Source organism: Schistocerca piceifrons, chromosome 1 (assembly GCF_021461385.2).
Source record: "Schistocerca piceifrons isolate TAMUIC-IGC-003096 chromosome 1, iqSchPice1.1, whole genome shotgun sequence".
Lineage (NCBI taxonomy): Eukaryota > Metazoa > Arthropoda > Insecta > Orthoptera > Acrididae > Schistocerca > Schistocerca piceifrons.
In genome coordinates this window covers 707,321,741-707,349,547 of record NC_060138.1, presented here as the reverse complement: position 1 = coordinate 707,349,547, position 27,807 = coordinate 707,321,741, and the positions used below count along the sequence as shown (strand labels likewise).

The following is a 27,807-nucleotide window of genomic DNA, read 5'->3' as shown; positions in this document are numbered from 1 at the left end:
AAGCTTAATTATAGTTTGCAGATTTTTATATTGCCTTGATAATGATATTGGAAGTTACTGGAAAAAATTTCGATAAATGATAAACAGTACTTTTTTCGGCAATAAGTTGCTTTCCTCGACAACCGTATGCAATGAAAATGGTTCGAAGTAGGTAGCGTTAGAATTAGTGCTATGTTGCACACGATCTTGAGCATTTTGCCTAGATTGTACTATCCAGATAGCTGTATGACGTCATCCGTCCGGTTCTTAGACTGTTGTACGTAAACGGAAATAACTGACGCGATATCATACTGAGCTACTGACAAGCTGAGGATCATGTGAGACCAAATATCCCACTGTAGTCTTAGATGGCTCTGCTAGGTATTCAACATTGTTGCAATTGTCTAAAATGTCATTAGCAGCAGGCTGAACAGAACATGGTCGCAGATGGAGCGGAGCGCTATCAAAAGCGTGATACATATCATTCTAATATATTTGTGCTCTGAAGACAACGACTAAACGAGTTTTGCTTCATACGTCACACGGTTTTCTCCGTGGAAAATCTGCTTGTCTCCAGATACTGAAGGAATACTGTCAATCATCATCGGCAATCGTCGTCTGTTTGTTGCTTGACGTTACGTGGTGGAAAAAGTATGTGGATGCGGTATTTTCACAGCGTACAAAAAATAGTTTATTATATACATCCGTAGTGGAACCACGTTTTTTTGCACATTTTCTGATACGTTCACCAATCCAGGACCTTCTCGTACCTCACGTTTTAAAAGCTTTCTTCTCTTTATTTATCTCCTTCCATTGCAGAAACAAATTCCTCATATCCGTAAGAGCGGTTTTGATACCATTACTAAATCTGGTGGAGTCCTGAAAATAGGAGGATGCCAGTGTTAATACATTTTTTTTCTAAAAAGTGCAAGTAAATATCCACGACAGTAATACATCTTATACGAAATGTGATGATACTGACCGTTACAGGTGAGCTGCGCTTGCTTGTTACATGGAAGAAGAGTACATCTTCTCCAGAGATGATATAGGAAACTCCGTATCCATCCTTGTCAGTAGGACCAAAGCCCCCTGCTGGCGTAATACAGCTGGGAATTTTCCTAGGGTCCGCCTTTCCTATCTGGTTGTGTGGTGTCTGAGAAGTCGACAGTCGCCATGGTTCACTAAGTGCCTCCTGAAGGAATGGAGACTCAGTCTTCAAATACTTTGACAAAACGTATAGGCAGAAAAGATGGCGGTCGACTCCTTTACCACACATGGCGTCTTTGCAGCTTTTTATGTGCACTGCACATGCTGCCTTCAGTAGAGACATCTTCTCTTCCACCTGCACAAGAAAGCTTTGCTGTTATTATGCAGTGTTCCATAATATAATGAACTCTACTGGCTAGATTAACGTAATATAAAAAGGGAAAACGAATTGTCTAAAAATTATCAACATAAATAAAAAACATTGATTAGATCCGTGGTATAACTTCTCCAGAGATGATATAGGAAACACCATATCCATTCTTGTCAGTATAATCCTGTCAGTCGAGAGGACAGCTTCCAGGAAGAAAAATAGGCATTATGGATACTGGTGCCAGAGATTTGTTTCAATGAACGGAGAATGTGTCCTGGAGAATGTTGACATAAAGCGAATCGAATATAACCTATTGATCACATTAACAGATTAGACCTGTATATCGAATCGGGTCTCAACACTGTTTTTGACATTGTCGGACAATATGCTACTAACTGAACCATCCCCGGGAAAGGAGAAATGTGAAATCTTAACGCTCCATTCTGTACACAATTTTAATCTCTCAGTGTGATCGTCACTTCTCTGGAGCACTGAATATTCCTCCAGAACACAGAGGTTGTTTACTCAGATGAAAGGAGTTGGCTTCTCAATATCTGACGTGTAGCAGATCTGCAGAATAGTTCCATGAATAATCGAGTGGTAACCGAGGAAAGCGATAACTCAGATGGTAACTATTAGGCCAATGTACCGACCGCTTAAGTAAACCATTTTCAACGAGAATTTCGTAACATTTTAGGCGCTTATAATTTATCTAAACGTGTTGGTGTCAGAGTAGAGCAGGTGATTCTAGTTTGCGAGGAAATGTACAATTCTAGTTCGGGCACACAGATTTAGATTTCTGAATTTTCTTAAATCGCACCAAGTGTTTGAAAGAATATTTACTTGAACATCATCATGGTCGATTTTTTCTTTGTCGTCATGTCGCAAAATAAGTGGTCCAAATTAAAAGATCATTAAAAAAGATAATATTCTCGAATATATGTAAGGCACTGATTCACTTGTGATGACTGTGCATATGTTTAGAAGTGAATACTTTATTTTTCACTGGTAGTTATTTCCTGTCATTTGTTTCTTATGAAAGTCTGTACAAATGATAAACTGCGACTATATATTGTCTCTCAATGAACACGATTCATCCCTCACATAAAGCCACCAGTAGGGAACAGAAAATATTAGGGAGAAAACATACGTTAGTGAAGTCTCACGTATGTGGGGGAGGGTCTCATAATTTCCAGTGGCCGACAGTTGTCTTCGAAACATGTGTGACTGTTACACTTAATTTTGAAACTGTCCATCTCACAAGAAAAATGTGTAAACACAAGTCATTCTCTGTACTGAAGAAACGCGCATAATGAATATATGCAATGCACAAATATTAATGGCAAAGAGTAATGGCTACAACTATTATAAATGTTAACACAAAACTCAGAAGATGTTGACATTTCGTTAAATGGTTCTACGTACGGAGTAGTTCTTATCCGTCATGGCTTTCACCCAGGCAACAGATTCCATCGTACACGGACGAACGGTTTCTGTCCGGCCTTTAAGATACAACCTCGTCGTCGAAGTCTCGTACGTGAGAGTGAACTTCCCAACGTCCTGTAAAATATTCGATTTTTTAAATTTAACAATGGTTTTCTTAACATGCATTCTAATAGAAAACTAAATATCTCTCAGTTGATTTTGTAACAAACATTATCATATTTGTTATTACTAAGGCAGAAATTGATACCTTTTAGCTCAGATTTACATGATGTAAGAGGGTATATATAAATAGGTAATTAATATAGCTTATAATTCTAACTGCTCCTTTTGCCTGTGTCACCGTCTATTGTAGATGTGCACGTACCCTGAAATAAGCCAGTTGTAGGGCCATCTGAATGTATGCGTCAGGACTTACTCCGCACTGTTTGATGAAACCTTTCCCATATGCGTTGTGATGTAGGATCCGTAAGTCTAGATCACTGATGAGTTCGCAAGCAACCTTAAACAACGAAAAAGAAAGAAAGTGAAGAGGTAATTACGTCACACAATTTACTACACCAGAATTTTCGACCTATGTTACCTGGTATGAAGACTCGATAGCATCAACACAATCTTCCAAATCCCATTGCAGTCGTGTTGGTGGAGGAGGAACGACTTTCGGAGTTCCTGCAGTGTGCCCATCTGGCCTATAACTATAACACAGAAAGACTGAATAAATCGAAAGTATCTTAATCTGTATCAAACAGCTATTAAATTCATTATGCGCATATTATCGAATGCAAGTATAAAACGAATATCAAAATGTAGACTTCCATATACACCAGAAACTGTGGATATTCAGAACTACCATTTCATTTCGAGCTTCAGACTACAAACAATCAGGATTATTTACATAATTCTGCGATCATCCACACAATATTTACGTACTGTATGCTTCACATACACGTTTAGTTTCAGAATTAGAATTTCTTATAGGACGTACAACAGCTTCCTACAAAATAGGAATTTATACAACTATTCTTGAATTTAATGTTTAAGTATGACGAAATGTTTAAACTCTAACGTTTACACTTGATACATTTGAGTTGAACTTTCTCGTTTCGTTTTGATTTCCTTAACCATCATTATTCTGAGAGGTTTATGTCACCCTTACATACATAATCTTTTCATTTCTATTTACGTCCTGTATCTAACATCCACAGTAATCTATTTTCCAAATTCTAATCTTTTCTGCCGATGCAGTTTCTTCTATTTCATAGTCTACTTGATTTTGCATAGATGCTGGGAAGAGTTTTTCAATTTTTTACTCACCTGCGTTTACAATATCCTTCATTTGGTATCTTAACGGCTCACTGAACTGTTTCGCGTTATGGGAGGATACTAGCGACTGTCCGTCTTGTCTGTCAAACAATAGAAACATTCCCCTGTCCTTGTTCATAACCTCATTATACTTGGTGAGCATCACCACTGTAATGGCATAGTAGTTGCTAATCGCTGTCGTTCCTCTAAAAGTGTCCAGAAAGTTGTGGATGTTTACACCATGTATGTAATATGCTACCTTCGCTTTTGGACAGTAGAATAAATAGTTCGAAGCTGTTGTAAGAACAAGAAACACGGTTGTTTCCGCGGGTAATGAACGAATTCTTCGGTTGACACTCAGCAAGTTAGTCATGTGCTATGACTAGAAAGTTAGTGGGATAACGTAGTAATATCCAGCTTAGGTCGTGTCAATGATTCTGCGAATGTTGTGGTTCCTTTTGGTGACTGGTAAACGCATCTCGGTATTAACTGGAGTCAGGACGGTCACCGTCATACACGTAAGCTCACGGTCTGGTTCAATTTCGATCTGATGCAGCTAATACTTACACTCGCTGCAATGGACACAGTCCTCTCAGGAGTATAGCCCATTTTATTTGCTCCCTTTAGTGGACCACCGTGATGTTTCTGTTTTCATCCACCATTCGATGGCTAGTAATACATGCAGTTGCTTTCCTGGGAAGAGGTGAGTTTTGGGATTCCGCGGCACCCTTACAGCACAGCGTTACGTTGATCATATTCTATGCCCCGCATTGAGCCTTTCAAGTTAAGCCATCCTCGGCTTATATTTCAGCAAGATAACGCCCACAACCCCTGTTACTGCAACACTCATAATTTCCCAGTTGTGGCCTTCATTTAACTCCGCTTGCGTCTGTGTTGATGCGTAGTTGCACTTCAGACGAAGTGAACTGAGCTTTTTGGTCAACCTTTGGTAATACTGAGAAGCAGAGTCATTATTATAGCACAGCTGTGTGATTTCGTATAGGTATTTAATGTCAATATCACCGATGTTTGGTTATGCATAATAAACATGCTACTTGTGATTAGCCGAGGAAAAGCATCTGAATTTTTTTTTAATTCTGAAAAATAAAAGAGAGAAACAAACGATGCATCACGAAGGCATTATTCGAATGGGATGGAAATCGGCAGGTGATTTAATGTTCAGTCAAACAAGTGATTACAATTTCAGACAATTTGGATGATTTATTCAAGAGAAAAAGCTTCACAAACTGAGCAACTCAATAACGCTTTCGGCCACCTCTGACCCCTACGCAAGCATGGCAGTGACTGACAGACTTGTTGCATGTCCTCCTGAGGGATACCGTGCCAACCAACTGAGCCGTTAGGTAATCAAAATCCCGAGTTGTTTGGAGGGTTCTGCCTATAATTCTCCAAACATTCTCAACTTGGGAGAGATCCGGCGACCTTACTGACAAAGATACGGTTTTCCAGGCATGAAGACAAGGAGTAGAAACTCTCGCCTGTGCGGGTGAACAATATCTTGGTGAAATGTATGCCCAGAATGCCTGCAATGAAGGGCAACAAAATGGTGCGTAGAATACTGTTGACGTACTGCTGTGCTGTAAGGGTGCCGCAAATGACTACCAAAGTGGTCTCATTATGGAAAGAAATGACGCCCCAGACCATCACTCCCGGCTGTCGTGCCATATGGTGCTCGGCAGTCAGTGTGGTATCCGACCGCTGTCTGGGCCGTCTCCTGGTACGTAGTTAGCCTGGAAACTCATTGGCTGGAGTTGAATTGTCTTCAGTGGTGAGACTCACTTCGAACTGAAGCCCCGATGACCAGCGAAGATGTGTCTGGAGATGCCCTGGACAATGTTGGTATAACAACCTGATTGTCTCCCGCCATACAGCCCGACAACCAGGAGTGCCATTTCTTTTCATAGTAGGACCCCCTTGGTTGACATCCGTGACACCCTTAGAGCACACCGGTACATCGACGACATTCTACACCCAGTTTTGTTTCTCTTTATGGAAAGTCACTCGGGGTTTACATTTCAGCAAGATAATGCTCAGCCGCACACGTCGATTTTGACGATGTAGCGCTCCAATTGGACGGAATTTGGCCCTCAGGAGGACATTCAACAACTCTGTCAATCAACCTCAAGCCGAATAACTGCTTACATAGGGAGCACCAGAGGTGACCAACGCTTTGTGAGGCTCTTTGTCTGAATAATTTCCTGAAACTGTAAGCTTGTCTGTTCATTTACATCACGTATACTGCCTCTCTTTGTGGTGTGTCGCCTTTTTCGGTCTTTTCTTTTATCTTAGAGTATATATACAATGCAAAAATGGTCCAATTTCAACCATGTAAACTAGAAATAAAGAACAGAACGCTAATTTCATATAAAGTCATGCCTTACTATGATTTGTCTCTTGTCAGCACCTCTGCTTGTAACACGTATTCCCATGTCTGGGCCATTGCTGCACCATCCGCTCTGTGAAAAGAAGCAGTGATTACATCGTATGAACTGAATTAGCATCGCAAATGAATACATGACTAGACTTAGAGCGAGAAAATAGTGAACACAAACACTTACTTCAGTAATCACCTATAAAAGCAGTTTGAGAGATTTCTTTGTCTAAAAGATATGATTGTCTAACGTAGTTGTTTTTTTCTTCTTCCACAAAGTTTGTGTTAAACAACAGTACACGTTAACTTGACAGTTAGTCAGACTGATAAAAATAAAACCACAGCTATTACACTCCAAAATACGGCTGTCACAGCGTCCATTAATTCTTTAATAAATGCATCCACGACAAGCTTGTTTGGTTTGTGCAATTTGTTTTTGACGTTTATTGTGGTCTCACATTTCAGGATAATTAGAAGGAAGGGAACACGGGCCTCTGCTGTTTGAGATCATCCCCGACATCGAGCTCATAAGCGTCATAGTGCCAGCTCGTACTAAATAAAGATTTCGAAATGAATCGATATGGTCTGGTAGGAATCATCACGGAATCAGAATGCACTGACATAAGCAAACCACGTAAGAGCTAAAACTGTATGATCGTAGCCAATGGAACCGCCTTTCTCCTGAATAGAAGCCAGTTGTCAACAACTGCACTGGCTTGCTCAATGGAAGAAAAATCGTATGAAAGAAAAGACATTTCAATATCGACGTGAACTGTACTTACGAGAAAGTCCTCCATAGGTACTAGATTCTCTCCTTTACTTTTTTTTCATGTAGAGTTATCTGAAAACGGAGACGTCCATTGCTTATCTTGACAAAAACACTGGTTTGCTTGCATGCGAAAAATATGTATCCTGTGTCCCAAATGCTTTACTCATTGTTTCCTATTTTATTTCTACATGATATTTTAAGTACGTTTGATCATTTTTTTATAGAAGTCACTAAATCCTATGATCCTAGCGAAGCTGAAAGAAAATACGAGACATAAGAAGCAGAGAGAAGTACTCTTTTAGCTTATAATTCAACAAGAAAGCAAACAATTTCACGACTTCTTAATAACACTGCAAACCACCAATATTCATTAAAGACACCTGTGCCATACTCTTTTCCATCTGACATATCGTACATAGGTCAAAGTCAGACAATGGCAGGCGACCTGTCTCAATACCCCGCCGCAAAAATAATGAGAGAAACAATATGACACACATCAAATGAATTCGCAATTGCGAATAAGGGTGACTATCAGCTCTAGAATGGAATGACGACAATGAAAATTTGTGCCGGACCGGGAATCGAACCCGGATTTCCCGCTTATCGCGAGCTACTCACTGCCAGACCTAAACTTACATATGTCGTCAACCAAATCAATATGAGGACGAGTCCTAACAAACTTATACTTTGCAGTGACAGCTAAATGAAGCATCGTCTCACCAACAAACAAAGGTAAACCATCTCCCGGTGCCGTCCACTACTCTTCCGAATGCCTCTTGTGGCATTCTGGTTTCTGGCAGCCTCACTCCGTGTCCTGTCCAAATGATTCTACTCTATTTCATTTAGTTCACGATAATGCAAACCCAGTGTTGCACCCTGCTTTTCACTTGGTTTTGCCCTTTCCTTACAGTAATATTGATGGTGTTGAGACAACAACCAGCCACAAATTTATTTTCAGTTCCTTTATTCAGAGGGTACCGTTACCGGTTTCGAATCGTTATGACTCATCTTCAGGCGGTTTTCATGCAAAACGCACCACATGTTGTAATGAAAGCATGAAAACCGCCTGAAGATGAATCATAACGATTCGAAACCGGTAACGGTACCCTTTGAATAAAGGAACTGAAAATAAATTTTTAGGTGGTTGCTGTCTCAATACTACCAACATTTGTCTTCAAATAACAGCCACGGTCTCCAACTATGTCATCATATGACAAAATTGCATAAAGTAATATTACTTTTTTGTTTTTCCGTAGCCTCCCTCAGCATTCGACAATGAAACTGGTTTTTGTAAGTTAGAACAGCTGTCTATAATAAAATTATTTGGTGATCTCTTGCGGAAAATTGTATTATTTTACATGCATGTTCCGTCAATGTGAATTATCTCAATGTATTAGTTTTGTGGTGAAACGATACTTCACTTAGCCATTCCTGCAGAGACCCTGTTTCCGAGGTCCGGTACCCACAGTGATTTAGCATAGTGGCAACGTTGATGCCCCCATTGTTCTCGTGCTGAGGTTGCCTGCCATTGTCTAGCTCGGAAGCATGTGTTGTCTGTCAGTTCGGAAACTGCCCAGTGCGGGCAGCTTTAATGAATGCTGGTCGGCGAACACTGTAAAGAACATCGTGAAGGACCCTGAGCTTGACACCTCACTCAGCGTGCAGATATTAATAGTGACACTTCGCTCTACCGCCACTATGTAGTGCATGTCCAAACTTTGGAATCTAATCCTTGGCAATGACGCACAATCCGGCTGTAAGAACCCGCACGTATCTCGTTTCCCCTAGCTGGCCCAAACTGTGGCGATCGGAAAATGCATTCAACAGCAAACTGGAACCAGATGCCCAGTGATCGATTTATATAGAACCTCGTGAACTCTACATATCGATGATGTGACATGACGTGACCTCGTCAAAACATTATTAAAAGAAGATGGAATAAAACTCGATAATTTTTTTACTTCTTTCGTATGAATAATTGCACACGTTATTTCAATGCGTTCAACCAATAAATAATATCCGGCAAAGCTGCAACTGACAGCAAACTATAGGGCAGTCGCCCGTTAGTCTGAACGTCTTTACATCGCAAGTTTCACTTGCACTTTCCATTTGGTGATCAATAAATGTGGATGAAAGAATTCCAGAAATCGGCCAGCTGGAGTATGAAAACCAACAAATACATCTCAAGGACCACACACATGTGTTAAAAGCGCTGGAAATCGTAACACCGAATGATACATTCACAGTACGGAACTTGTGCAACAAAAGTTGCTTCTAACCTAAAAAGCAAGAGAAAAACACGACGGGATGTAATATAGCAGCATATTATATCTACCACATAATACGTTTATTGTATGTATAAAAGGAAACACGTATTTCAGGCCACTGATGATGCTTCCAGAATAAAAGAAGCGAAACGTGTATGGCAATAAACCAATTGCCTTCATTTAGTTTCATAGACGGTACATACCTCCAAGAATTTAGAGCAACTAAAGGAAAGTCGGAAAACAGAAAAAAATTACGATAATAATTTTCAGTTAAATAAAAGTATGTAGTGAGTACAGACTCGCGTATTTCACAATATACTGAATCTGTAAATAAATTTTGCGTGACATATGTCTGTTTTCATCTGCACCAGAGTAAATAAATGCTGATAGTTGCTTTATCTCCTAAACCTTGTGAGAAGTGTCTCATCAGTAATACGGCACAGAAAATCCATTTACAATTTCTACGACATGTACAGCAACAAATATGTTATCTCATACAGTTGCGCTTGTATCTGTATTTGTACTTTGGCAGCCTCCTGGCTAAAAAGACTTACCCTGTATGTTCTGCATTGAATCCGGCCTGAAACGGAAAAAAGATAATTTCATTAACTCGCTTAAGGAAAAACACTCCTGAAAAGTGAAATATATGCCTCTGAACTACATTCAAAATGTTCAAATGTGTGTGAAATCTTATGGGACTTAACTGCTAAGGTCATCAGTCCCTAAGCTTACACACTACTCAACCTAAACTATCCAAGGACAAACACACACACCCATGCCCGAGGGAGGGCTCGAACCTCCGCCGGGACCAGCCTCACAGTCCAAGATTGCAGCGCCTTAAACCGCTCGGCTAATCCCGCGCAGCTGGACTACATTGATAAACTGTTTTTTAATCCAGGTATACCTTGAATGTCTGTATTTTCTTATGATGGTATTATTTTTCTCATTCTGTGTGTTATGCTTTCTGGTACGAATCTCGACTACGTCTTAGACTCTATCAGTTTCCTCTTCAATTTCTCTCGCCAGTGATATAAAATTGTAGAGATATGAGCAATATACTAATGTGTATAACAATATTCTGACTCATAGGCTGATGCACTGACACGACACACGATAGATCAATAGAATATTAAATGAGAATGTGTTGGGTAAAAGATGTAGACATTTGGAGTCGATTGATGTAGGTGCTTGGAAAATGAAGAAAATGTGGAAGGAAATTAAGTGTGATATATTTTAAAGAGGAGAAAGTTTAATAGAAACTTAGCTAAAAAAGGAAAAATACATTATATGAGATAGTGAGATGATGTTAGACCTGACCAGCAGCATCATCCTCATGGAACATTTAATTCCAGGAGAACGTTCTCTTAAAGCAAACACATTGACAGATGTTACAAACAGTAATTACAACCCTCGTTGCAGCACGAAGAATGATGGCGCACACGGCTGTAGATAACGTCCTCATTTGGAGCATCAGAGGAATGCCGCTGTCCCTTAAATGTTTTGAACTAGTGTCTCTGAATGATAAAGTATTCTCTACCTAAGTCGTGTATAGCAAAAACATAATGACTTCTGCTTCTGCTATCAATAAATTTACTGATATCCGAAACATACTTACATGTCCGTTGGATCCAATGACAAGAGTGATTGACTTGTCAAACCATCGATCATAACCTTTCCCGTGAAAGCCAACTCGGCCGAAATTCTCAAGTTTCCTTGGATCATTCTGAAACACGATGTACCAATGCACATAAAATTAAGAAATCTTTCGAAGTAATGCGATTAATTGTATACAGGAGCCGTGCTAAGAACTTATAGGATAAAGTGAAATGATAATCAATAGAAGGCGCAGAAGCATTTGGAAACCTTTTACCGAAACCTAGATTTCACCCAGCAGACAAACCAGTAAGCTGAGCAGGAATTCTCTTATTCTGTGGTGAGTAGTATGGTTCCTTGTTTGCTGCAATCACATCTGCACGTGTTAATTCAGACTGGCAGTCCACACACTACACTATTAATCTTTGGGCAGGGCTTTCACGGAACTAGCGAAATTTGCCTCTGATACAATCCAAGCAAAGTTTCAACATACCTCGGAATAAATAGAGAAAAGTAAGATCTCAGCCTTGTACCTCAGCGAAGTGGAAACCGAAAGCTGGGAGGAAGAGGGGAGAGGGTAGTCGGGCCAATGCGGGATATGGTAAAGTATTGCGACTTATGAGGCAGCATTCTACACTTGGGTAACTGAAACGTCTTAAATGAATTTTACAAAGGACAAAAGACTCATCTCTTGAGGTTTTTTCCGGTGTATCAGAATCTCACCTCTTGTTGCGACTTAATCTTAAGTCTTTCAAAGATAAAGTAACCATATACTCCTCGATTTCACGTAGATGAGACATTTAGTTGGGAAAGTAGAGACCTTAAAAATGCGAGATCGAGATTTCATTTGCCAAAACTCTGTGAAGACCACAGTGAGCCAGAAAAAATATTTCATCTTAATGCGTGTAGCCGTATGAGCATGGAACTAACAAAAACAAAAGAAGCCACATATCGTTTTTCAGCCTCATTTTTTAGAATATTAGTTAACAACAATATACTGTATCTCTAGACTAAAACCTAAATGCTTTTCTTTCTTTCGATTATAAGAGAGTGCGTCGTAAATATACTTATAGTAGTTATTGGTAACTGAAGCTCTTGCGATTCACGAGGAGGCGTTACCAGGCTTAGATAATAGTGACGCTAATTCATTTTGTTACTCAGTTTACCTCGTCGAACTCGAGTGGACCGTCATCGAGCGCAACGAAAAACGCAGCCGTTTCTATGTCCTCCAGAGACTGCTGATTGACTCCGTAGGAGAAGAACTTTTGGCGGATTCTTGACCAATGAGGTCTGTCCCCAGCAGTCAGAGCCGCGACCTTCTCTTCGCCAATAGCTGGAAGACTCCTATCCTGCAGAATCTGTATTATCTGCCTGAAAGAGAGAAAGATTTGCAATTATAAACGAATAGAACGCTTCCAGAAGTCATTTTACATATAATTAGTTACGTAAGTTATCAAACACAGTAAAACTTCTTGCCATGAGAAATTCCAGCGACTGTCAAACTTAAACTCAACGACGATGTAAAAATTAAAATTCATAACATTATTAATACAGCAAACTAAACAAAAATGTTTAAACAGAACCCCATGTAATCAGTCTAAAAGAAAATAGAACAACTTAGGAAATAGTGTCAATGATACATCTATGGAATGAACATATAGAGATTTTAAATTACTTCTCTATTGAAATAAGAGACCAAGGGCGACCTCGAAAGAGATGGAGCCATTAGTTTCACATTTGGAGCTAGAATTGATGGACGGGTTCAGTCCCTGTCAGTTGATGACAATGAACATTTCCAACAAAAGAAAAGTAAAAGAAGTACCGTACTTGTAACAGCTGTTTTATGCCATATATTCAAAAGATTCCTGCCGTAATTTATCCTAAAGTTAAAAAACATTTCAAACAACTACCACTCATTTTCACATGTTCTTTTAGCTCGAAATTGCTCAATGCAGTGGTATCATTACAACAAGATTTGAACGCGTCCTGCCCATAACATATGAAACTGTTAAAAAATATGTACTATGCCCCATCGAGGCAGACATATATCGAGAAAGCCAGCCTGTCATAAATATTCGAATTAATGTAACTAAATCTGTATTTAAGAATTTAAATGCATCTCAGTCAGATATTCGTTTACTGGTGCAAACGAGAACGAGGTACTTGTAAATCTAACTGCCTAACATATCAACTGGAAGTAATACAAATAACCTCCAATTAAATGGATGAGAATAACGAAGAAAATAGTGATAGAACAGCAAACAACGGAAGATAACATTCTGCCGGTGCTGACTTTATATCTATGAAAAAGATAGAAATATTTGGAATTTAGTTTTAATTAAGAAAAAGCTACAGAACTAATTAGAAATTAACAGAAGAAGAATACGAATTCTTAAATCCACCGATTACGTGATTAATGATGTTCTTAACAAAAGTAATCAAGAAGTCTTGTGAGAACAGAAGTATATTTGCTGAACTTGGACGAATACTTGAGGAAGGTACAACAGGTTACCGTAAGGGGAAACACATGTAAATATTGTCCGCTAAGAGTAATGGGTTACAAAAATTAAATAAATCTATTTTCCATAGAAGGAAAAACGTGCTGTTAGTACACATTTAATGGAAGGAAGCATTTTTAGGGGTACAACTTGGTGAACATTGAGCTAATTTACGTTCACTGTGAGATGGCATCTACCGAACTGTAGTAAAAGAAAGTCAGTTATCAAAGAAGTATGTCCCTCAAAACAGAGTGACCAATAAAGGAATCTATTTTGTTCTTGTAGCAACCGATGCTACTTAATATACAAAGTTATATAAGGATATTTATTGTACGCACACTCTTACCTTCAGAAGCTGTGTTTCGGAACATTAAAGCACCTGAAAATACAGAAGAATGAAGATACCGCCTTTTCAAATGATAGCTCTTCTCGATGTTCCAGCATTACACGATGCACATATTCCTCTAATGTGGCTTACATAGAACAGGCTTCCCCAACTTGTCTCTTACTGCCTTTATATGGAGACCAGCTTCAAGGTAGTAAAAACTACATGCATATTACGCTTATTCATTTTATACGAGATCTGGATTCGAGGCTAGGCGGGTGAATGTCAATTAAAGAAATATTGTCGATCGTAAAAACGAGAACAACGAAAAATATTACCCACACACGGAGATTACACAGCCCAAAAAAATTAGCTAAGCATCCAGAAGACATGGTTGAATGCCTAAGTAATTTCGTAACTCCTACACACCATCGGCGGGTATGTAAATGATTAGAACTGGAATTCTCTGTGGCAAGTAGAACGGCTTCGAGAGTGCTTTAGTCAGCGCCATAAGTTGAATAATCTTTGTACAAGACACGGAAATGCGACGCAATCGCGTGAGACAGCGTTATGAGCACCTGACAGGATTCAGAAAGGGCCTCCATTTGGCCGGCTGGTTGAATCGAGCAATATCTGTGGTGCATTCGGATGTGACGGTAGCTCGATACTGGACTGTATACAAAGGCGAGGGCAGGCATACTCGTCGTCAGGGTTCCAGTACACCACGTCTTACGACCAAAAAGTTAAGATGGCTCTGAGCACTATGGGACTTAACATCTGAGGTTATGAGTCCCTTAGACTTACAACTACTTAAACCTAACGAACATAAGGACATCACACACATCCATGTCCGAGGCAGGATTCGAACCCGCGACCGTAGCAGCAGCGCGGTTCCGAACTGAAGCGCCTAGAACCGCTTTGCCACAGTGGCCGGCCCACCAAAAGGAAGGATCGCCGTATTGTTCACCAACCACATCGTACCCTCTTCGCATCTGTGCCTGCTGTCCGAGAACAGGTAATGGACTTCCTATAACACTGTGTGTCATCCCACACAGAGACTGGCAGCAACACAACGGAATTACCACCCATGTGTAGGCTACCCTTAACACCACAACAGAAACGGCTGCTTCTGGATGGGTGCCGTGAGTGGGAAGCATGAATTGCTGGTGAATGGCGTTGCATTGTTTTCAGCGATGTTCTACACTATCCCGGATGATCATTCACCGGTTAGTATGGGCTCAATCTGCAGAGACGGTACATTCTTCCAATGCTTTGGAGTTTCCCAGTGAGGTTGTTCCTGGTGTCACGGTTTGGGAAGCGATCGGGCATCTCTTCAGGTCAAGGTTGGTAGTGACAGAGACATTTTACGGCACAATAGTAACTCACGGACATCCTGCATCTTCATGTGTTATCTCTCATGTGTTAGCATCTGGATGCCATTTTTCAACAGGACGATACTCGTACCAAATGGCGCCTGTCTCTACGAAACGTCTACAGTATGCTGAAGTACTCCCGTGGCCAGCAAGATCGCCAGACCTGTCCACGATAGAACATGTGTGGGGCCAGATCGGACGTCAACACCGTCCCAGTGCCAGTGACCAAGAATCAAGGACAAGTATGGCTACCTTGCTGGCCGTGGGAGTCATGGGACAAAAGAGGAGGAGGAGATTAACGTTTCACGTCGGGTCGACAACGAGGCCATTAGAGACGAAGCGTAAGCTCGGATTAGGGAAGGATGGAGAAGGAAAGCGGGCGTGCACTTTCAAAGGAACCATCCCAGCATTTGCCTCAAGCTATTTAGGTAAATCACGGAAAACCTAAATATGGACGGCCGGACGCAGGTTTGAACCGTCCTCCCTGCTAAGCACTGCGCTACACCGCTCGGTGTTACGAACCTGTTTGCCTCAGGAGATGATACAACTGCTTTTTGACAGCCTTCCCTACAGATTCAATGCATGCATACAGTCCAGGAGGGGTGGAATGTCAAACTGATGAGTGGGCATATACTGCCGAGATCTTTTTAAATCTGACTCGATTTTATAATCACTGCAATAACATCACGTACCCTATCAAACCGTGAAGTTTCATTTTGTTTCCTTCTGTCTCTCTCGGTGCCTCACTTTTTTTGTTAGACAGCTTACTTCTTTGCCGTTTTCCACGGTGCACCAAACCAGCCGCAAGCTTGAAACATGAAGTGAACCACTACATGGAGAATTCGACTACGTTTCGCATTAAGACACTAATTCCGTTTTTGTAGTTACCCTTTACATTAGCAATAAAATGTCTGGTCAATTTGTTCTGAACAGGGGACTGTTCTTATAGTGCTTTTTCCTTCTAATTAAAAATAATAATATTCTGCGAAGACAAAGCTGTTGCCTTACACAAAACTGTGACGAGCAACAGCAAAGGGACCCCACTCGTACTCTACGCCATTGTCCGAACCGTGAGAGTAATTCCGTCATAGAGAATCTTCTTTTAAAGATGACATCATGTTTTCTTCTTCCTGTGTTTTCAGTGTTTGATTTAATCTGTCACGAGTGTAGCTGCATCACCTAGCATCACCTACATGATTGTCGTTAGAGCATAATCTTGCACCTGATTCCTAGGAACGGCCGCGATACATGGTCCACTCATTGATACTGAACTCTGCGCCACTATTCTATATGGCTCGAGACAAATGTTAGCCTCACTCCCTCACGATTGCAGATGTCGCTCCCTTCTCCTGACCTTCTTTAGCTCAGTTAGCGCACCAGTCCTTACGACGTCTATGTTCACCATTTCGCAACTGAAGTGTTACTGTCCTATTTGGACCATCGCAATCAATATTGTCTTATGTTGGTGATTTTACATGCAATTGTATTATTTCGCATTTTAAGGTAGAATAAGGCATACGGCAGTTAACTGGTGATTCAATTCACAAATATATGTCTTTTCTTACCCGGTCGAGTTTTTATGAGCAAAATTCTTGCCATTACTTGGATTCTCACAGTCTACATAAAATCGATCGCTAACGTCTCATTCCGAGATAGCAAATACACGACATCCATAGAAATAGGACTCCGCTTCAGTTGCGTTCTGATTACCAAATTAGTTGTTGTTCTAGTGACATTTATTTTCTGGATCTTCTAAAAAGTAATAACTTCTATTAATTTCGCAAAATTTTGATAGGGAATGACGGAAAGAACAGTAGGATATGATGTCCCGTCTACGATGGGGTCGTTGGAGAGAGGGACACAAGTTGCGGCAGAAGGCGATGCAGGAGATGTACCGCGTCCTCTCAAACGAACCATTCCAGCATAAGCTGTAACAGGTTTAGGGAAGCCGCGGGAAATGTGAATCCGGATGGCTGTGACGGGATTTGAACCCGACTCTTTTCGGATGCAAGACCAGTGCCTCGTTCGTTAAAGTTTGGTAACTGCGTTTGTGTGATTAATAGTACTTTAATACAATAGTATGAGATCAGTGATTTATTGTCTCAAATATTTAATACTTACATTCATCCAATTTAATTAACAGAATCTGCAAAAACAATGTCATGACATTCTAGACCGAAATAGAAATATATCTGTGTCTTCAATATGGCAACTGTCCTCGGAAGTATAGTTATCAAATAAAGATAAAATATATTACAAAAACAGAATGTAATGTCCTGGTCACAGCGATTGTAAATAACAGGAAAATAACTTCATGTCTTGCGCTATTCTGAAACGAGTATTCTATTATTCATCGACAATAATCACCACTTAATTATTACTTACTGTTCAATTTCGCATGGCTCAAGAATTCGTCCGTTGCAGTAGACGACCAGTTTGAAGTAACGTCCCTGATGATACACAACAACGTGGTCTGAGTCTTCGTAATGTACAAGTCTATCTGTTTCTTCTCCTGGTACTCTTGTCGTGTTGAAAAGTTGCATATATTGCGACGAACACAAGGGAATGACTCGTTGAATCAGAAGCTGTGAAAAAAAGAATGTATTCGTTAGCGTAAAAAATAATGCTGGCAGGGCGACAGTCCGTAATACATTTAGTTCTTTGCGAGTATTCCATTACCAGGTTTTCTTCTAATCTGGTACTAGACACAGAAAATGTAAAATGAAACTATAATGTATCGCAGAATGGTTGCAGCCGCTATATTTCCGAGGCAGACACCGCCAGCGATCATCTGGCGTTCTGGGAGCACTTAGGTGTCGAATGAGGCAGAAACAGATCTAAAACAGTAATTGTCTGCTGTATCTGTAGTGTGAGTACCACACGTCCTGAGTAAATGCATTTTCATGAATTCCAATGAAAGTATCAGACACAACTGAAAAAATTCTTACAGCCGCTTGCTGGAGCCGCTAAGCTCTTAGCGACCATATGTAACACGGTACGCGAAACATTTTAAGCAGTCACAAGCTACACTCCTGGAAATGGAAACAAGAACACATTGACACCGGTGTGTCGGACCCACCATACTTGCTCCGGACACTGCGAGAGGGCTGTACAAGCAATGATCACACGCACGGCACAGCGGACACACCAGGAACCGCGGTGTTGGCCGTCGAATGGCGCTAGCTGCGCAGCATTTGTGCACCGCCGCCGTCAGTGTCAGCCAGTTTGCCGTGGCATACGAAGCTCCATCGCAGTCTTTAACACTGGTAGCATGCCGCGACAGCGTGGACGTGAACCGTATGTGCAGTTGACGGACTTTGAGCGAGGGCGTATAGTGGGCATGCGGGAGGCCGGGTGGACGTACCGCCGAATTGCTCAACACGTGGGGCGTGAGGTCTCCACAGTACATCGATGTTGTCGCCAGTGGTCGGCGGAAGGTGCACGTGCCCGTCGACCTGGGACCGGACCGCAGCGACGCACGGATGCACGCCAAGACCGTAGGATCCTACGCAGTGCCGTAGGGGACCGCACCGCCACTTCCCAGCAAATTAGGGACACTGTTGCTCCTGGGGTATCGGCGAGGACCATTCGCAACCGTCTCCATGAAGCTGGGCTACGGTCCCGCACACCGTTAGGCCGTCTTCCGCTCACGCCCCAACATCGTGCAGCCCGCCTCCAGTGGTGTCGCGACAGGCGTGAATGGAGGGACGAATGGAGACGTGTCGTCTTCAGCGATGAGAGTCGCTTCTGCCTTGGTGCCAATGATGGTCGTATGCGTGTTTGGCGCCGTGCAGGTGAGCGCCACAATCAGGACTGCATACGACCGAGGCACACAGGGCCAACACCCGGCATCGTGGTGTGGGGAGCGATCTCCTACACTGGCCGTACACCACTGGTGATCTTCGAGGGGACACTGAATAGTGCACGGTACATCCAAACCGTCATCGAACCCATCGTTCTACCATTCCTAGACCGGCAAGGGAACTTGCTGTTCCAACAGGACAATGCACGTCCGCATGTATCCCGTGCCACCCAACGTGCTCTAGAAGGTGTAAGTCAACTACCCTGGCCAGCAAGATCTCCGGATCTGTCCCCCATTGAGCATGTTTGGGACTGGATGAAGCGTCGTCTCACGCGGTCTGCAAGTCCAGCACGAACGCTGGTCCAACTGAGGCGCCAGGTGGAAATGGCATGGCAAGCCGTTCCACAGGACTACATCCAGCATCTCTACAATCGTCTCCATGGGAGAATAGCAGCCTGCATTGCTGCGAAAGGTGGATATACACTGTGCTAGTGCCGACATTGTGCATGCTCTGTTGCCTGTGTCTATGTGCCTGTGGTTCTGTCAGTGTGATCATGTGATGTATCTGACCCCAGGAATGTGTCAGTAAAGTTTCCCCTTCCTGGGACAATGAATTCACGGTGTTCTTATTTCAATTTCCAGGAGTGTATATATTCCTCTCCGGAGCGGTCGCAGTAGCATATCTGCGAATAAGAACTTACATTAACGTTACGATGTAATGACACGTCATAATTCGTGCAGGCATTTGAAATTTATACATAATAATTACGACAAAGTCAAACAGACTAGCAAAGCAAAATGGGAGCAAGATAATCATTAGGTAAGTGGATACTGGAAAGTCATATTTCAGAAGTAGATGGAAAAAAGAAAGAGAGAAATACTAGAGATATTTAAACTCTTAAATTTCATTAGCAAATGGTGGCAGATCCTGCTTAACACGCGGTATAAAGGGATAATATTCAAAGCCAACAGTGCATTGTGATTCTTGCAATTCAGGACCATGGGTATGTCGACTTGAAGCATGAGAGATTGTTTTTCATTAAAAAAATTTAAAAAATAATATGCTCACTTATCCGTAATTTTTTCAATCTCCAAATCACCAACCCACACTAATTATACCTCTCAGGTCATAACTTGTGGGAATATAGAGTATAAAAACTGAGCGAAAGTCTCATCGACGGAATCAGAAAGACGTCATGCGACATCCACACAGAACAACTGACGATAAACCAACGAAGATACAGATCCAAAGAAAGAAGACAAAAAGGGGATGAAGTGCCAGCCTAAGGATCTAATCGACTCGCGTTCGTTCTCGGTCAGTCCTCAGTTTTTGTGCCAGTCATTACTTCTTTCGCCTCTCACAATGTCTATTAATGTGAAAAATACTGAGCTGCACCTTGCATTTCAGCAAAATTAATTTAATTATCACTGAGAGTTAGGTTCATTCAGTGTGTCACCTGCATAAGTATTGTTCAGAGAAATCGCCGCTGCTGGTTCCTTCAGGTGAAAAAAAAAAAAAATTAAAAATACCGGAATAGAACAATTCTTCTTTGTTTGTTTTGACATGAAGCAGACGTGTTTTGTAATCAAGAAAATTTTTTGACAAGCAATAGTGATGAACCAGTGCTTATAAGAGGAAAATAATGATAATAAAAAACCGGGTGAGTTCAAAACAGTCGCCTCTACTAAATTATTCACGAGTCGTCCCTATCTGTTTTATGTTTCAGGCTTCACCCGTCTAGTATCGCCGATTTAACATATTTTTAGGAGGAAGTTGTGTTCTCACACTAAAAATATGTTGTACATGGTAACCAAACAGGGGCGGAACAGCAGTCATCGGATGTGAAGTTCTTGTGATTTAATTAATGCGTTCATACAATTTTTGTAATGGTTTGTACTAATTCATATAATGTAATTTCATGTTTAACCAGCACAGGTGCATCTAACCTGACGCGTACAGAAAAACGGTAAACGACCTAAAAGTGAGAGGAATGAATTAAAAAGAAAAAAACCAAATGTACGCAGAGAGCAATGCCAGTAAAAATTAGTATGTGGCGATTACTCATCAGCTGTATTATAGGTTTTCGCAAGGTAGTAATTTGATAGTTTACTAATTAATAGTTTAGTTTTTTCTTTGGTTTACCTTTGGAGCAGGATAGACCCCCTTTCGGATCTCCGGACGGGGCTACTCAGGAGGACGTCGTTATCGGAAGAAACAAAACTAGCGTTCAACGGATCGGGGCATGGAATGTCAGATTAATAGGGCAAGTATGTTAGAAAGTTTAAAAACTTAAATGGATAGTTTAAAATTAGATATAGTGGAATTCGTGAAGTTTGGTGGCAGGAGGAACAGGGCCTCTGGTCAGATGAACACAGGGTTATAAATACAAAATCAAATAGGGGTAATGCAGGAGTAGTTTTGATAATGAGTAAAAAAGTAGGAACGCCGATAAAATAGTATGAACAGCATAGTAAACGCATTATTGTAGCCAAGATAGACACGAAGCACACACCCAGTACATAGTACAAGTTTATATGCCAACTAGCTCCGCAGATGAGGAGGAAATTGAGGAAACGTATGATGAGATAAAAGGAATTATTCAAATAGCTAAGGGAGCCGAAAATTTAATAATCATGGGGGACTGGGATTCGACAGTGGGAAAAGGAAGGGAAGGAGAAGTAGTAGGTAAATATGGAATGAGGGAAAGGAACAAAAGAGGAAGCCGGCTGGTAGTATTTTGCACGGAGAATAATTTAAACACAGCTAACACTTGATTTAAGAATCATGAGAGAAGGTGGAAGAGACCTGGAGACATCGGAAGGTTTCAGATTGATTATATAATGGTTAGAGATTTAGAAACTACATTTTAAACTGTAACACATTTCCAGGGGCGGATGTGGACTCTGACCACAATTTATTGGTTATGAATTGCAGATTAAAACTAAAGAAACTGCAAAAAGATAGTAATTTAAGGCGATGATATCTCGCTAAACTTAAAAAGCAGCGGTTGTAGAGGGTTTCAGAGGGAGCATTAGGGAACCATTGACAAGAACAGGGGAAAGGAATACAATAGAAGATGAAAGAGCAGCTTTGAGAGATGAAATAGTGCAGGGACCAGAATAGGGAAAAAGACGAAGGCTGATAGATATCCTTGGGTAATACTAGAGATATTGAGTTTAATCGATGAAAGGAAAAAATATAAAAACGCAATAAACGAAGCGGGCGAAAAGTGAGATCGACACGAAGTGCAAAATCGCTAGGCCAGAATGGCTAGAGGAGAAATGTAAGTATGTAGAATCATATATTCTTAGGGGTAAGATAGATACAGCTTACAGGAAAATTAAAGGGACCTTTGAAGAAAAGAGAACCACCTGTGTGAATATCAAAACCTCAGGTGAAAAACAAATCCTAAGCAAAAAGGAGAAAGAAGAAAGGTGGAAGGAGTATATAGAGGGTCTATAAAAGGGCGATATACTTGAGGGCAATATTATGGAAATCGAAGAGGACGTAGAGGAAGATGAAGAGGGAGATATGATACTGCATGAAGAATTTGACAAAGCACTGAAAGACTTAAGTCGAAACAAGGCCCCGGGAGTAGACAGTTATCCGTTAGAGCTACTGATAGCCTTGGGAGAGCCAGCCATGACAAAACTAATCCATCTGGTGAGCAAGAGTTATGAGACAGGCAAAATACCCTCAGACTTCAAGAAGAATATAATAATCCCGATTCTAAAGAAAGCAGGCGCTGACAGGTGTGAAAATTACCGAACTGCCAGTTTAATAAGTCACGACTGCAAAATACTAACACGAATCATTTACAGAAGAATGTAAAAACTGGTAGTCCTTTCTGAAAGTATATGTATGACTGTAGCCATGTATGGAAGTGAAACATGGACGATAAACAGTTTAGAGAAGAAGAGAACAGAAGTTTTCGAAACGTGGTGCTACAGAAGAATACTAAGATTAGATGGGTAGATCATGTAAATAACGAGGAGGCACTGAATACAATGGGGGAGAAGAGGAATTTGTGGTACAACCTGACTAGAAGAAGGGATCGGTTGGTAGGACATGTTCTGAGGCATCAAGGGATCACCAATCCCCAGTTTCGTACTGGAGAGTAGAAATCGTAGAGGGAGATCGAGGGATGAATACAGTATGCAGATTCAGAGGGATATAGGTTGCAGTAGTTACTCGGGGATGAAGAGGCTTGCACTGGACAGAGTAGCGTGAAGAGCTGTGTCAGACCTGTCTTTGGACTGAAGACCACAAAAACAACATAGGATTAAGGCCTGGAAAGTGAAACTTAAATTTCCTATGGCTTTTGTGAATGCGTAATGGGGTATCTGGTATTCTAGAGTGCCCGTATGGCTGTGCACTGATGGGTTATTTCATATAGGATAGCATCAAACTGGTAGAGCGAGAGCCTAAGCACGGTTGCCCGCTGCTAGACTGGCCAACGTATATTATTGTGGTATTGACTCTACGCCCACGTTTTTCTACCCAGGGGGTAAATATTTAGATTCTTAAATTAATGTAGATTTTTCGTGTTGTAATTCTTTTGCTGTGTGTGTAGAGACTTCCCTTTTTTTACGATAATGGCCACTGAAGAACACTTTGCCACGCAGTTGCCGCAATTAGAAAACCCTTGCTGAGGGGCTAAACACTCTTAGCGCTTCGCAAAAAACAACAGGCGAGAAGATTGCTACTACTGACGAGATAGCAGCTTCTCAAGAAACTCTTAAACAGAAGGAAGACGCCTGGTCGTCAAACGAAGCCGAAATATTGAAATTTAAAGAACAGACAGGTAAGCTCAGCAAGGAGTTAGTAAACTAGACCGAGCAGCAAGACAAAACTTCCCGGAAATTTTGGAGAAAAATTTCGATAATTGGGGCAAAAATCAAAACATTAGGCTTGATGAATGGTGAGTGAGTCAACAGGAAGGCCTAAAAAAGAACCTCACGGGAGCATTTACCAACAAAACGAGGGAATTGAAACCTTGATTGATGAAAGATTAAATGTCAAATCAGCAAACTTGGAGACAGAGAAGGTTAGTGAAGTAAGGGTCCTATCTGATGAAGTATTTATGTCTCAGTGATAGGTACAAAGTGATCTGAGCGCTGTGCAAGCGAAAGTTAGCACAGCAAAATTACGAGGCCAAGACGTTGATGTAGACAACATCTCCGTTGCAGGATCTATAGTGGAAAACCTGTGCATGACACTTGCAGATCTCCACGCTCAACTCGAGCGTGCAAATTCTGTGCATGCCGAGATCGGAGCGCCACTACGAATAAACCTGGGAGTGGAAGTAGCTGCCGGCCGTTGTGGTCGAGCGGTTCTAGGCGCTTCAGTCTGGAACCCCGCTGCCGTTATGGTCGCAGATTCGAATCCTGCCTCGGGCATGAACGTGTGTGATATCCTTAGGAACAACGTACACCCAGTGTCTTTCATTAAATCGTTTCCTGGTGTTTTGTCTAATTAACGGATTGACGAGCAACAAATCCAGTTTGTCGCAAGCCAGTTACAAGGTGAAGCCGCTCTATGAGCAGTGGATGTCGCAGAAAGATACCAAGGTTATGCAAACTTTGAACAAGCGTTCTAGTTTAACTTCTCGTGGTCGCCGATCACAGTTATGTGGAATTTTTTAAAGGACATAATATTCGCCGTTGACAGTACAAATTATTTATTTTGCCACTGCTATTTTGGCCTTTGGCCCAGTTCCAACTAGTACTGCAAAAGATCAGGCATCAGCACATGAAAGACTTCAAAATCCTCCGACATGTACACATGTCATCGTCAAAAATAAGCCTTTTCATTGCAGAAGTACAGTAACATCAGACAAATCCGAAAAACTCTATTTGTCGTGAATGATGTAAGTTACGTTAAATGTTACCAATGTTAACATCCTTCACCTAAATTGCTACAACTCAATGTTCTAACACACTGTTTACATGTGTAATGTGTAATACGTCTAAAAAAATGATTAATAGGAGTTTTCCGCTCTGTTATTTAAGAATGGTACGTTTTGAAAACAGTGTAGACATTGCTGCCGCTTCATTACATATATACCAATAAATGTACCAAGAGTCGATGATGAACTTCTTTGCACTTCCATTCATATGTAGTTTTATTTGGAGCATTACTTACCGGGTCTTGCGTCTGGTATAATATTTTCTTCTGACTTTTCATAAATCTGTGGATTAGCATTCCAGCACGAGCGGACTGCACGTGTGTTGGATTTGCAAGGATGAGGTCGATGCCATAGTAATTTGAATTGATGAGTATTGGAGCGCGGCAGCGCAGGTAGGCGTATTCCTCCCACCAGTCAGAGACGTAATTTTCGGATAGCCTTAAACACAGATAAACAGAAAGCCTATAGCACATCTTGTAATCAGCATTATATTACAATTTTTAAAAGAATCGTATTTTCCTGATAAATTATTATATTTTTTATTTTGTTTTAGCCGGTACTAGGGCCTGCTGATTTCAGTCTTTCAGCCACTAAATATAATTATTACTGGTCCTGTTTCTGCGTATATTCATTATATTTACATGAAAGGTGAGAACAGAATCACAATCTCTTCTTTCTGTCTCTTGAAAAATGTGTGTTATCTCTGAAGAAATACTGTTGAGTACTGGATTAGCTACCTATTAAAAATATTGTAACCTCTGTGTATCTCTCAGAGAGCAGAGTCACACAATAAGTATTCAGAGTGAAATTCTAGTTGTATCAAAGCCAAGAGATTGCCAAGAAGTGCTAAGCAAATCCAATAGATTACTAGCAAGTACTAAAATTTCCATTTGATTTATTTTATTTTATTTTACATGTCTAGTTCTGTATGATCAAATTGAGGAGCATGTCTCCAAGGTAATGCAACGTGTCCGTACATGAAATTACAACATGAAAGTAATAGCAGGTAAAATAAAATGTTTATGAACCCAAAAAAAGACAAGCCATAAGTTTAAGTAAACGCAATCAACAATATAACACCGGAATCAACTTAATTTTTCAAAGAACTCCTCGACAGAATAGAAGGAGTGTCCCATGAGGAAACTCTTCAGTTTAGATATGAAAGAGCGTCGATTACTGCTAAGATTTTTGAATTCTTGTGGTAGCTTATTGAAAATGAATGGAGCAGTATACTGCAGACCTTTCTGCACAAGATTCAAGGAAGAGCGATCCAAATGCAGATTGGATTTGTGCCCAGTATTAAATGAGTGAAAGCTGCTACTTCTTGGGAATAAGCTAATATTGTTAACAAGAAACGACAGTAAACAATATATAGAGAGGTCAATGTCAGAATACCCAGAATAGTGAACAGGGGCCGACAAGAGGTTCTCGAACTCACACCACTTATTGCCCGAACTGCTCGTTTTTGAGCCAAAAATATCGTTAGAGAGCGGGAAGAGTTACCCCAAAATATAATACCACACGACATAAGCGAATGAAAATAAGCGAAGTAGACTACTTTTCATGTCGAACGATCACTTACTTCAGATACCGCTCGAATAGTAAAAATGCCAGCATTAAGTCTTTGAACAGGATACTGAACGTGGGCTTTCCAGGACAGGTTACTATTTATCTGATCGCCTAGAAATTTGAACTGTTCAGCTGCACTAATCATATGCCCATTCTGCGACATTATAACGTGAGCCCTGTTGAATTGTGTGTTACAAACTGTAAAAACTGAGTCTTACTGTGATTTAGCGTTTGTTTAGTTTTTACAAGCCATGAACTTATGCCATGAAAACCATTTGAAACAGAGCCAATGTTGCACACAACATTCTTTTCTACCAAGCTAGTGTCACCAGCAAACAGAAATATTTTAGAATTGCCTGTAATACTAGCGAGCTTATCATTTATATAAATAAGTAACGGGAGTGGACCCAGCACTGATCCCCATGGCACCCCCATTTGACAGTGCCCCACTCAGAGCCCACATCACAGCCCTTCTCCACACTGTGAATAACAACCTTTTGCTGTCTGTTGTTAAAGTAAGAGACGAACCAATTGTGAGCTACTCCCCATATTCCATAATGGTCCAACTTCTGGAGCAATATTTTGTGATCTACATAATCAATCGCCTTAGTTAAATAAAAAAATATGCCTAGCGTTCGAAACCTCTTGTTTAATACATCCAGTACCTCACAGAGAAAAGAGAATATAGCATTTTCAGTCGTTAAACCACTTCTAAAGCCGAACTGTACATTTGATTGCAAATTATGTGATATAAAATGATCAATTATCCTCACACACACAGCCTTTTCAATAATTTTAGCATACACTGATGGCACAGAAATAGGTCTAAAATAATCTACATTACGCCTTTATCGTTATTTATAAAGCGACTTTACTACTGAGCACTTTAATCGTTCAGAAAACTGACTATTCTTAAAGGAAAAATTACAAATATGGCTAAGTACAGGGCTAACGTATGCAGCACAGTACTTTAATATTCTGATAGGCACTCCATCATATCCATGGGAGTACTTAGTCTTCAGTGATTTAATTATTGATTCAATCTCCCCCTTGTCAGTATCACAGAGGAATATTTCAGACATCAATCTCGGAAAGGCATTTTCCAAGAGACTTACACGATTCCCTGTAGAAGCTAAGTTTCTATTGGATTCACCATCAATGCTCAGAAAATGATTGTTGAATACTGTACATATATCTGACTTACCAGTAACAGAAATATTTTTACTACG

At 40.8% G+C, this 27,807-nt stretch overlaps 1 protein-coding gene across 1 annotated transcript in view; it reads right to left on the bottom strand.

Moving 5' to 3' along the window:
• Window positions 1–646: 646 nt before the first annotated feature.
• LOC124787694 (carnitine O-palmitoyltransferase 1, liver isoform-like) overlaps window positions 647–27,807 on the bottom strand; it is a 142,010-nt gene continuing 114,849 nt past the window's right edge. The window contains exons 6-16 of the mRNA XM_047254526.1: window positions 25,246–25,447; window positions 17,684–17,883; window positions 12,269–12,473; window positions 11,125–11,232; window positions 10,064–10,089; window positions 6,484–6,558; window positions 3,363–3,474; window positions 3,147–3,281; window positions 2,762–2,896; window positions 962–1,321; window positions 647–858 (exon numbers count right to left, since the gene is read on the bottom strand). Coding sequence (XP_047110482.1) covers window positions 751–858; window positions 962–1,321; window positions 2,762–2,896; window positions 3,147–3,281; window positions 3,363–3,474; window positions 6,484–6,558; window positions 10,064–10,089; window positions 11,125–11,232; window positions 12,269–12,473; window positions 17,684–17,883; window positions 25,246–25,447 — 1,666 coding nt within the window. The 3' untranslated portion in view covers window positions 647–750. The remainder of the gene's footprint in view (window positions 859–961; window positions 1,322–2,761; window positions 2,897–3,146; window positions 3,282–3,362; window positions 3,475–6,483; window positions 6,559–10,063; window positions 10,090–11,124; window positions 11,233–12,268; window positions 12,474–17,683; window positions 17,884–25,245; window positions 25,448–27,807) is intronic.